Source organism: Condylura cristata, unplaced genomic scaffold (assembly GCF_000260355.1).
Source record: "Condylura cristata isolate star-nosed mole 26May11 unplaced genomic scaffold, ConCri1.0 scaffold00006, whole genome shotgun sequence".
Lineage (NCBI taxonomy): Eukaryota > Metazoa > Chordata > Mammalia > Eulipotyphla > Talpidae > Condylura > Condylura cristata.
Window position 1 is genome coordinate 28,827,927 of NW_004567107.1, and position 13,196 is coordinate 28,841,122.

Below are 13,196 nucleotides of genomic sequence, written 5' to 3' on the forward strand. Positions count from 1 at the left end.
ATTACACACACACACCCTGATAGCAGCATTACACACACACAGCAGCATTACACACACATACACACACCCTGATAGCAGCATTACACACACACACCTACAGCATTACACACACGCACACCCAATAGCAGCATTACACACACACACATCCACAGCAGCATTATACACACACACGATAGCAGCATTACACACACACACACACACACACCCGATAGCAGCATTACACACACACACACCTACAGCAGCATTACACACACGCACACCCACTAGCAGCATTACACACACACACATCCACAGCAGCATTACACACACACGATAGCAGCGTTACACACACACACACAGCAGCATTACACACACACACACACACACACACACACACACACCCGATAGCAGTATTTCTATCCTTGGAGTTTCCCGACAGCCACAGAACTGCATATTATTTTATACATTGGCTCCTAGGGTGGTCTGTCAATCAGGCAGCCTGCAGCTAGTTCCAGGACTTGTCTTTCTGGTTGATGTTTAGAGAAGTTTTACAAGTGTGATATGCTTTCCTTGTGACTTTCAATCTCTGTTTACAAAACATTAGATGTTTCACTTTTGCCAAACTCTTCCAGAAAGCTTTACTTTGAGTTCATCAATTGAACTAAAAAAAAATATCTCCTATTAAATTTACCCAAAATAATGATTTAAATATCTGATCATATTGAGATCAAATTGATATCACTTAATGTCATCACTTTGACTTTCTTACAGGAAAGAAAATGTGGGATAAACAATTTTTCAGAGCAGGTATTAATTGATAAGAAAATTCATGCTTGCCAGACTATTTAAATGTAACTTTTGTAGTTGCACTTGCTGAATTATCACTGAACTTAGCATTCCTGCAATAAGTATTAGATCGACTTTGAATTAAGTTTTGTAAACAGAGACTTAAAGTCACAAGAAAAACATATTACACTTGTAAACCTTCTCTAAACATCAACCAGAAAGACAAGTCCTGAAACTAGCTGCCGGCTGCTAGTGCAAAGATTCTGGATTTCACATTGTTGTTGATTATCACCATAGCTGCTGGGTAGATGGCAAATGCCAATGTTTTATATGTACTTTATATATATAGTATACATTTTGATTATCAACATGTTTAGGGAAATTAATGCTTAGTTTTTTTTTTTAAACATGCACTTTCTTTTTTTAGCTTATTGTTGAAGTGATCTATTGCAAAAATAAAAACTTATTATTATTGGATAATAAACTACTTATGTAGTTGTAGACTTATACCAAGTAGTAAATGACAAAACCTCTGTAACAAGGTCTGTTAATCTACTAATCTAAGACTAATCAACTCATAGAAGTGTACTTTTCTCTATTCCTGCATAGTTGTCGTGTTCATCTGACTATAATTCCCAAGTGTCTCGCTGACTTGGTATTTTTGTACATTCTGGACATTGGTGGCAAAACTGGCTGTTGTGTTTACGTGGCTGGATGCAGTATTTATTAGCTTCCAGGTTTTTCTTCCTTCATTCTTCCAGAATATTCTCATGGGTACTTTAAAATATTTTTACTTCACACCATCCAAGTTCTAAAAGGAAAATGGAGGCACTTTTCTTATATTTTTTACTGGAGGGTGACCCCTGTCTTTGAGGCCTGAAGGAAACATATAGAAGGAGAGGGCTAAGAGACATCTAGAAATCTCAAGAGCCGTAAGTTATATTAACAGCCCTTTTAATGTAACTCTGGGGGACTAAATGACCCCAAAATGCAGCCCATTATTCTTGGAATCAAATATTCTTTTACTTTCTGATTTAGCTCAGGCTGTTTATAGTGGGTATCGGGAGTGTTCCCTTTGACTGTACCTCTTGTTCTCCTGGAACCCACATGGGGTAGTAGTTAGGACACAGACTTGAATCACGCTGATGTGTGGGGCCAGGCTTGGCCACATGTTATCTATGTGAGCTTGAGGCAGTCACCCAGCCTTTCTGGGCATTGTTCTTTTAATTTTTAAATTTTAAAATAAATAGAAAGCACCTTTTCCTATTCCTTAGATGGTTGAGAGCCTACAGTAAATTATTTGGGATCTTATCACTTATAAGAGATCATGTATGAAAATTATGTGTGTGAAGATTCTTTTTTAAAAGCAAATCAGGGCAGAGGGGTATGTTGTAGAGAAAAAAAAGAGGCAGGCTTAAAAAAAAATCTTTGTGAGCAAGGCAGAAAGAGAGATGACTAATTTAGGTCAAGAACTTGCAAAAATCATGCCCCAACTTTCTTGAGCTTTAAAATTTCCTAAATTTTCAGAGGTGATCATGTGTACCCCAGGACTGAGATCACAATGCAAAGGCAATTCAGGGGGGGGGGCTGAGCTTCATGCCAGCTGTGAATTTCCTCAATATGAGACTGAGGCAGGGGGTCTTGTTGTTCTGGAGTTCTGAGTTCATCTGAAATAACTGAAAGCGTGACTGTGGGTAGTATTTTAGCATAGGAGAGAAAGCATTCTAAAAAGGATTGAATTCTTAAATGGCAAATGAATAAAGCCAGGGAAACTGAAGAGGGTACCATTTAGTCAGTCTGAAGAATCTGTGCTATCTCGTTTCTCCTAGCACCAAAACTAGGCAAACAGTACTGATACTATTATTTATTTATTTATCCTTATTTTGTAACCAAAGCATCTGAAGCCATATTGGCTTAGAGTGATGGTAAATGGCAGCGTGTAAACTAGATGTAGACTTGAGTCTGCTAGCTTCATCTAGTCTTTATGGATCAAGTCATCCAATATCTATTTGCTAAAGCCCAGAGAGGTTAGTGGCTTCTCAAAAGTCACAGAGCAGCAAGTGGCAGAGCCAGGCCTTTCCTCCAGGCCTTCAGACTCGTATTTACCCATCCTGGGGTGAGTATGAGTAGTGGGAAGCTTATATCACATCTGCCTGGCTCTCAGCAGGTGGCCTCAGTGAGCTGGCATTCCATGGCAGTGGGTGGCACATCTGCCCGGGAACATGCCACACTGAGGACTAGAAGAGAAGTCATTAAATAGCCTCACACAACAGGTCTGATATGACAATTTAGTGGCATGGGGTGGAATTCGAGAACTTTAGACAAGTAGCTGAAATACTTGATAAGGCTCTAAGGCTGTTATTACTCCAGAGAGAGTAGCAGAGGCAACTCAGGGTCTTCATGATGGAGAAACAAAACAAAGGGGACTTGGTAACTTGATATAGGTCTCTAGGTTTTGTAGATTTATAGGTGGTCTTAAACTCGGGGACAATTTTGTAGTGCCTTGAATAATTTAGATAAATTTCCCCTTGAATATGTAGAAAACAGCAAGTTTCTTATAAGTAGTAATGGATAAAAATAGAATATCTTTTAGGAAACATTTAAATGACTTGCCATGGTGAAAGTAGTAGGTTTTAAGGGGAGAGGGGGGAGAAAGAAGAGAGGGAAGGGGAGAGGAGGGGAGAGGAGGGAGAGTGGAGAGGAGAGGAGGGGAGGGGAGAGGAGAGAGGAAAAAGGAATGAGAATTAATGTATAGGGAAATGGTATTGTTAGTTCTGATATCTCACTGTAGGAGACAGAACTGATGGATGTGCTAAATTGTCTCCACTAAAATCATTGAGTTGTATTTAAGCAAATTTATTTTATTTCTCCTATATTTTATATCATAGAGAAATCTTTGCAGAAACAAGTTTCCCAGTGCTCTTTTTTATGCAAGATTAAGCAGCAGAGTATTTTACTAGGTGAGCACAGAAGAGTTCTACCACATCAATGTTTTATTTTGTTTGAGGACAGCACCCCACATTGCCATAGAAGGGGTGTGTGTGGCTAGCAAAGTTTATTCTTGTCAATATGCTGAGATGTTCTTATTTATCTCTTCACTACAGTGGGCACTGAGCTAGGAACTGGAAAGAAGATGAGAATAAATAGGGTTTCAGAGTTAGACTTCAGTTACAGTTTTCATTTTGTGTGTGTGTGTAGTGTGTGTGTGTGCATATATATATACACATATATATACATATATATATATTCAGAGAATCAAGTGCATCACCTCTCCTAGGTGATTGCATCCTTTCTTGTGGCCTCAGTCTCCCTTTATCTACCAGTGAGTTCCCATCCCCTATATCCAATGCAGAATGCCAGAGACTAATATGTCATTTTTTCTTCTTTCCTCTCGTCCTCCCTCCCTCCCTCCCTCCCTTGAGGCATCATGCTCTAACCTTGCATTTCTCTCAAACACGTTTTCCCCAGTTAAGTAAGCCATGATCGTTTCTCTCATGGATTTCCTTCTGCTGCCTCCTCAATCCTTTGCTGTCCTTCAATACTTTCTCTACCCCCACTGGTGTCGCAAGAGCAAAGTGTAGGGAAGGTCTGCCTTAGGTGCAGTCAATAGGTGCTGCCTTGACTGAAAGAATTGGAGGAGCTGAATAGGCCAGCCCCATACAATGTTATTGATACTTTAACTTGTTTTGAGCTGAAGTCAATTAGGACCCAGCTGCAGGAATCTTTTCATTACCTCTCCCTTAACTGCTAAAAGTAATTTAGATGGAGGACATCTTCCAGGAAGTGTGAGCTGTCTCCAGAGTTAACTGCATAGAATATGAGCTAACTGTGGTTGACTTGGGGGTGAGGGACCTGTTTGTTCAAATTCCTCTGTCCCTTCATCTCTGCATGGCATCGCAATAATTAGCTCCTAAACATTTGCTTTTCCCATCTTCCTATAATTGTCTTCCTCTCCTTTAAAGTCCCAGACCCTACCCCCTTCTCCCTAGCACAGGATGGCATTCAAAACCCAATTACCTGACTGTCTGACAGTTTCATGTTTTTGTGGGGCCCCCATAGGCATGAAATTAAAATTTCCTCCTGCTAATCTGCCTTATGTCAATTTAATTAGACCTAGACCTAGAAAATTTTTCTTCCCCTACACAAATGAACAGCAAAATATATTAAAAATCAGTGAGTCTTTTATTACCAATAAACATTGACAATTCTAAACAATTTCAGTAATAAAGTGCTGAAATTATCAGTGGTCTAAGTTGTATACAATCGTTAGAGTTGCTGTTGAATTTTAATAATTAATATAGACGCTTTAGAGTAGCCCTTTTAATGCTTATATTTTATATGTTCACTTTTCACCTTACACTTTAATAAACACAAAACTCCACCTCAGAGAGCTTTCAGCCACACAGCAGGACCCTGGCAGGTGTGAACTCATCAGTTCTCATTTGTTTGAGGGATCAGTTCATGAGGATTCAGGAGCAGAGGAGCTGACTATAGTTATCTGTCAGTTGTGGTTTATATTTCTACTCCTTTTGTAATTACACATTCAAGCATTTCAACAGTAGACCCCGATTTAACAATGATGGCACAGTGATTAAAGAGCTAAAGAGACAGAAGTTAAGTTACTTCCATTCTATTTACTATTCAATGTAGCCATATTGATACTTTCATTATAGGCTTAATCATCAACACAGCCACACTTATTTTTTGTTCCTACATGCTGCAATTTACTAAATATAAGTGTCTTTAAAATGAAATTAGTTTTTAAAAAGCATTGTTTCAAAGTACAAGTGTTTCAGAATATTATTATTGAAAAAAATTGAAAGTAATTTTGCTTTATACAGGAAGATCATATTGACAATGACCTACCTCAGCCCCACACTGTAGGCAACCAAAGTGAATTTCTTAAAAAACCCGAGTCTGATCATTGCTTAAAACCACCAGATTCACACCCTCATGGAGAACTGTTAGGCCACACACAGTCTGATCCCTGTCTGCCTGAGGCCACTTACCTATACCACCCTTCCCCCCCCCTCTGATCCCTGTCTGCCTGAGGCCACTTACCTATACCACCCTTCCCTCGCCCCCCCCCCCTAACTGCCTGTCATACCTGATTTCATTATTTCATTCACTTCCTAGGCCTATGCCAAATCCTTTCTGCCTCTGAATAAACCCCAGGAACTACACCCTACCTTTGCCTGAGTCCCCATTCTCCTTTGCATTTCAGTACATATGTCTCTTTTTATAGACACTTTCCCCAATGCTAATGTCTCCCCTTGTACAAGCACCTTGTACTTAGCAACTATCAGGATTGCTAATCATGTACCTGCCTGACCAAGGTCATCTCCCCTCAGGCAGCCTCTGCATTGCCTGAGCACATAGATGCCATCCTATCTGTGTGAACAAGAGAGGACACTCTAGAACAGGCCTTTCCTTTAAGTTCCTAGTTTTATTATTATTTTTTTTAATCCACAGGGAAGCAGGTCCAGATAGCCGACTGCTGTGCCCTGGAGGATGAGTGGTTGGTGGCTCTGGCTCGCCACCAGCCCCGCTCTCTCACTCTGCAGCGCTGCCGCCATGTTGGCCAGGCTGTGACCCACCGTGGGCTGAAGAGACTTTTCCAGCACTGCCAGGATGTTCTTCAGGTATCTGTATCTGTCATATCACAGAACCCTTCCATCCCTTTCCATCTACCTTTCCTCTCACTACTATATTTCTTTTGCATAGGATTTATTAAAAATGTAGTGGATTGAATATAACACATTCACTTGATTTGAAGAGATATTGCTTGACAGCTTTCACTATCATTTATGTTGTTCTGGTTTGCTGGGCCTGTCATAATAATAAGGTAACACAGATTGCGTGGCCGAGGCTACAGATTTAATTTGTCTGACAGTTCTGGAGGCTGGAGGCCTGAGATCAAGTGTCTACAGGGTTGATTCTTTCTGAGGGCTGTGAGGCGGTCTGTGAATGACTCTCCTAGGTCTTGGCGGTGTGTTGAAAGTCTTTGGCATTCCCTGACTTGTAAAACCTTACTGGCCCTCTGCTTTTATCTTCACCTAGCATTCTGTGTGTTGTGTGTCTGTGTGTGTCCAGATTTCCCCTTTCTATGATGACACCAGTCATATTGGATTGGGGAGGCCCCCCCTAATGTATTTGCAACTACAATGACCCTATTCCCAGCTAAGGTCACATTCTGAGGTACTGGGGATAAGATTTCAAAGTATAAAGTTTTGGAAACCAAACTTCAATCCATAAAGATAATCCACATGATATTTTAATATTTGCTGAGACATTCATGTGATGAAAAGCACGTTACAATTATCTGAGCATAGAACTTAGCACCTATATTTTAGGTAATTTTTTGCTTATTTCAATATGCACTGAATTTCTTAGTGTAATTACCAGGTTTATTGAAGAAAGATGAGTGTGCTCTGTTTTGTTTGGAAATTTACTGAGAATTGTTCATGTCATTAAGAATCGTATCATTAAAACAGTATCACTGTACATAGTATTTGGGTCACCTAGGCTCTTCACTTATAGATAAATGTCAGGTTTCTGCACATGGTCTGGAATATACTTTTTATTTTGTTACATAGTTTTTTTTCTCAGGTGGAAAGAATGGAATTAAAAATATTTCTAATCCAGGTTCCCAGATATTTTCTTCCAAAATATTATGGGAAGTATGCATGCACACAATACATACTTGGTAGAGCATAAATTTACATATCTGTGGCATTTGGAAGATATAGTATATAAGCTATTATAAAATACTTTGAAATTCTGTTACCTTTTACATTCCTCTTAAGATCGTTGATTTTTTGGTAGTCTTTCTTCTCTCATGTAATTACTAAGTGTTCTGTCTACTCTGCATGATTTTGTCTCCAAGTTTCCAGAAATCTGACATTTTAGTTATGACTTTAGTTAATGTTTTTAATGTGGGAAATATTCTTGGGAGTTGGAATACAACAACACTTTAAAACAGTTAAGTTGTTCATTTAGCATATTTACCAATCAACATATTAGAAAATTTCAGTCTGAAAAAACTTTAAAAAAGAGTTTTGCAGGCCCTTCCTGGTAGCACAGTGGGTTAAAGCACAGCTCTACAAAGCTAAAGCCACCTCAGCAGGTGCTCGATCCTAGGCCCAGGAGGTGGCCCACATGCTGTGGCAGACCTCTCCTGACCCACTTGCGGCTCCTCTCAGCAGTGTATTTCAGTTAATCTGTCTTTTCTGCTCCCCAATCTGTCTCTGGTGAATCCTCTCAATACCCCTGCACCTCTGGCCTGTACCCCAGTTCTGTATGCATAAATAAATAAACCTTTAAAAAAAAAGAGTTTTGCGTATTTGGAGAGTGTTTCCACTCTTCATCTGAGTTCACAGATTAACAGTGGAGGAGGACAGAGGGTGTCTGCTCTCTGTTGACATTCATGGATCAACTGGTGCACAAATATTGGCTTCTTTCTTGCTATTAATAACAAGCAAATGGCAAATCTATTCTCCACAACAGTAAAATTATGAAATACTCCAAGGGGCACATAAATGTGTGTGTGTTTAGAACTCCCTTCACCTGTGGAAATAGCACATAGTAGGGGCTTCATAAACATTTAATCAAGAACCACAAACATTTTTCAGAACAGGAAGGACCCTTAGGCATTACCTAGGCTATTTCACTTGTGTGCCCTCATCTTTTTCAACCAATGATACTGAGGTTCACAGAGATGAATTGAATTGCTGTGACTATTCATCCCCTTAGTCTATTTGAAGATCTTATAAAGAAATTTTGCATTTTTATATGGATGTTTTTGAGGACTTAACTTGTGAGCCACCAGATGACTTCAGGAAACCTTACCTTCAAGAACTCTACTTTTTGCTTTTTTAGCACTTTGATTATCTATGTCAAATGTCATGGGTTATTAAACTACCAGGCAGATCATTCCTTATAGTTTCATTATAAATGATCCATGAAATAAATTTCGCAAAAAACTCAGACCTGGGGTTATTTGTCATTGTTTTGACTAATTTGTTTGTCTGCTTTATGGAAAGTATGAGCATGCTTTTTTCTTCACTTTGGCTGCTAGAAAATACAGGCTTATGTTTGTGAAATTAAACAGTTTAGTAGGACATTACATATTTTGACTTATATTTTGTAAAGTGACCTATTCTTTGACCTACTTTTATATTTTCTGCACTTTTTCTTTGTTTGCTCTTATGTTCTATCTTCTTTATTTATACTTTATTGACCTGTGGTTATTTTAAAGTTACATGAAATGTGTCGACCTCCACCAAAACAATTAGTTATTTAAACAAGCAGGGTTTATTTGGAATCAAAACAACAAAAGAGCAGGCAGAGAGTCACAAGTAATTTTTTAAAATTCTCATTCCACCGCTAACCTGGGTAGCTTCTGGAGACCCACCCTCGCAATTCCACCCGAAAGGGAAACAGTAGCACTTGTAATGGATGTTGGGCCTTGTAGTTTGTTCATTCATGCAGGCTTTGGTACATGCTAATCTCATTTAAATAGAATTTTTAATATTAATGTTCACAGATCCTTTGCAACATTATCCTTAATAATCTTCTTTGGATCTATTATGCATTGCATACCAGAATATGAGTCTCTGTCAATTGATCTGCTTTAGAGGCTGTGGTGAGGCAGGCTTAAAGGATAGAAAATCCAATTAGCTGTCTTCTTTTTTTTTCCTCTGGGAAAAAAAAAATCGAAAAATGTTGGAGCCCTACCAGATAGGAAGACCATAATATAAAAGAAGGGTTGTCTCAAAAATGAAGGATTTTAAGTTCTCTAGCTCTAAATGGGAAAATAAATTATGGCATTTAACACTAACATATAGAGAATATCTTCAAAAAATCATTTTGAGTAAATTAACCAAGAATTTTCTCAAGCAGTAGAATAACCCTAGGTAGGGGTCTTCATATATGATTTGAAAATTATGCCATAGTATGACTCAAACTGAGAGGTGAACCATACTTGATTATTTCCTTTTATATTCTATAGTCCTTGTTAAAGATATAATTATAGCTGTATGTCATCTGTATTTTAGTAAAAATTTAGTTAGCACCTCAGCAATTCATATTGTTTATTAAGGATTTTTAGCAAACTGAGGAGACAGATCCAAAGATTATTTGGAAGAGTAGAGTCAAAATCTTCTGGATGATTGAAATTGCTTTTTTTTTTTTTTTTATGAGTTAGAGGATTTTAATCCTAGAAATTAAGACTAGAAGTATTGGTGTGAATCAAACCAGTGCTATTAATATTTTGTGTTAGAAATCTGCATATTTTTGCTTTTAATTACTTAAATTTTGAGAGGGTTTGGTTTATTAAAGTAACAGATTATCCTTATAACTCTAAAGTGTGTGACTAAAAAAGTGATTGAAAGATGTAAATTAAGACTTGAATTCTAATTTGAGTCCTGTTTTTTCTCCTTCATCCCAAATACTGTAAGAAAGTGATTAATTAGTGTAACTTAGTTCCTCACCAGTAAGTAGGTTAATGCTTAATTTCTGACTGCTGTTTTCTTTTGTGCACCATCTGCCTCATGTTCTCTGGTGGATCTGTGTACTATCACATGTCTGTGTGTTTCTTCATGTAGTTTCACATACCCACTGTCTTCTCTCTTCTTGGAAAAACTCAACTCATCCTTAAAGACATGGCAGAAATGGCATCTTGGCTGATGTCTTCTCCCTGGCAATGTCAACCCCCCCCCACCCCACCATGGTTGTCCCCCAACCCCTTCTATAGACTGGGATTTCTGCACATTTTGTGCTCTGTGTTTCCTTTCCTGAAATGAGTATGTGACTGTCAACTGTCAAATCAGGCACAGATCACGACCGAGGGCATAATAATCACTTAACACATGCTAAATTGACCTAAACTAATGAGCTAAATAGCAAGCCATTTATTACTCAGCCAACTCTTACTTAGGATTCATAAAATCCTAAGGACTTGAAAGATAAATCTAGTTCTGTCATATTTTGTGTTCTATGGAGTATTTGAAGTAAAATCTCTATGCTATAACATATCATGAAAGTCACTGATTCTGGACAAATTTTATTTATTTATTTTAAAAGATTTAATTATTTAGGCATACAGAAGTGGGGTACAAGCCAGAGGTACAGGGGAGGTGAGAGGATTCTCCAGATACAGAGTGGGGGCAAAGCAGGCAGATCAACAAAGTACACTGCTGAGGGGAGCAGCGGGCAGGTCAGGAGAGGTCTGCTGTGCCATGTGGGTCACCTCCGGGCTGGGGATCAAACTCACACTGAAGTGGCTGCAGCTAGCTTGTAGTGCTACTTCCTAACCCATTGCGGCACCAAGAGAGGGCCATTGACATACTTTATTTTGAGATGAGTAAACCAAAGATTTTTTTAGTTTAAAAATTAGATAACAGTTGAGAAATTAAATGAGTCACCAATATGAGTTCTCATTTTTGAAAATCTGTCAATCTGCTATGACCTTTTCCAGTTTGCCAAGGTCCTCACCACTCCCTATAGTTTCCCTATTGCAGATGCCAAGTATTAAGAGCAGCACTGAAACCAAAATAATGACTCTCACATAGCCTGGTCATACTCCTGGTCTTCTCCTTCCATGTTACTTGCCTGTCACTGAAGGCAATTGAACGTGAACCTTCAGGTCTGCCATAGATGTGCTTCTATGAGGTATTGTGGGAAAATGTTACTTACAAACAAACTCCATTTGAAATGCATGTAGTTTGCTATTCAGAGGAATCAACTGTAGCTGTAAACTAATTCTTATACATCAAATAAACACACTTGATTATATTGCTTTTGCCTTGACAAGAACTGTGTCTTGCCTTGCCATATAAATTGTCCTACTAAAATTCTGTAAAAATTTCTTCCTTTTATAATGATGACATTTACTTTTGCATAGGGAAGCTTGGGCTCAGTGTGCTTGTTTTTCTTTTGCAAGTAATCTATTTGTTTGGCTTTCTTTTCCTGCATGGATAAGATCATAGTGCTTATACAATTTTTATCATGAAATAAAACTGTTGCCAAGACAAGTTGAAAACCAAACAACAGTAAATTAATTTTTGCCAGGAACATGGCGAACTCATTAAAGCTGTAGACACAGACATTTTTTTTTCTCCTATAAAGTTTTACTTCTTGTACATAGTTTTAAAAATAGTTTTATTGGCATATAAATTTCACATAAAATTTACCCATGGGAAGTTTGCAATCCACTAATTCTTGCTTTCAAAACATTTCCATCATCCCTAAAAAGTCCTCTGTGCACATCTGCAACTAATCCTGCCTTCGACCACCCCACACCCCAGGACTGAACCAACAATACACATATCAGAGTCAGGGCCATGGCCTCAGGTAGGTCTTTGGCTTTTTCCTTTCTTCATCACTTCCCCCACCAATGCCACTTGCTGTGGGTGTCACTACCACTCTAGATGGAGTGAATCCTTTCTCATGGACATGCCCATTCCCTGCCCTGATAACTCCCTGCCTGCTGAGACTGTGAGGCTGGGGGCTGACAGGACTGGTGGAGTTGCCCGGGTAAAAATGCCACAGACAACACAGTTCCTATTTTAGTTACTTTTTTAAGCAGAAAGACCCCATTGACAATGCTTACATTTGCTTTTGGGAAGAGGATTTATTGACAGCTCCAATCTACCATAGTTAACATTCTTATCTTTTTGTATATTTGATTTTTTGTGCTGATTATTTTTCTGGTCTCTTTCTCAAGGAGGCCAATGGCCCTCTAATTGGATGTTTGTGCTTTGTAATCCAGTGTTCTTTTTAATCTTATCTTCTTCAGCCCTTTTTTCTTCTGGAGCTTTTTTAATTGCTTTCTGATCTCTCCAGTTTACTTTTCTAGTTGGTTCCATTCCATGAGTTCAGTTTTTTGCAATGTGTCTTCTTCACTGTATGGCCATGGGGTGGATTTTAGTGAGTTATGACAATATAAGTTGCTTTACATTCCTTTTGTGTCCTTACTATTTATCTTTTAGCCTCAGCCTTGTACCTCAGTTCTGTTTTCAACATTTCCCCCTTAATTCTGTGAAGTTTTTGTCTTCTGTTTTTGAAAATAAAAGTGATGTATATATTTTTTGCTAAATCAGAATTATAAGAACAGTTTTTTTTTCTGAATATTTGATGATAATACCCTTTGATTTTCAAATGCTTCATGTTGCATCATTTTTCTGATTATTCAATTTTGAACAAGAAAGATTGGTTATTGACAGCTGATATTCTATTTGGGTTCATATATTCTATTTGGATTCCTTCACTATCCACCAACAGACTGCCAGAATTCTCTTTCATGACATAAGGTGAAGGTTAAATGGATGCACAAATCCCTAGCCTTTAAGTTTTTAGTGTCTAAAACTTCAGTTCAACATCACTTTATTGAGGTAGGACCACTTCTGTCCCATTGTTTGTTTAATTATGAG

At 38.3% G+C, this 13,196-nt stretch overlaps 1 protein-coding gene across 1 annotated transcript in view; it reads left to right on the top strand.

The window, feature by feature from the left end:
• Positions 1 to 13,196, top strand: part of LOC105853282 — a 100,094-nt gene that overhangs the window by 37,086 nt on the left and 49,812 nt on the right. Inside the window, exon 5 of the mRNA XM_012721244.1 lies at positions 6,238 to 6,407. Within this exon, the coding sequence (XP_012576698.1) occupies positions 6,238 to 6,407 (170 nt within the window). The remainder of the gene's footprint in view (positions 1 to 6,237; positions 6,408 to 13,196) is intronic.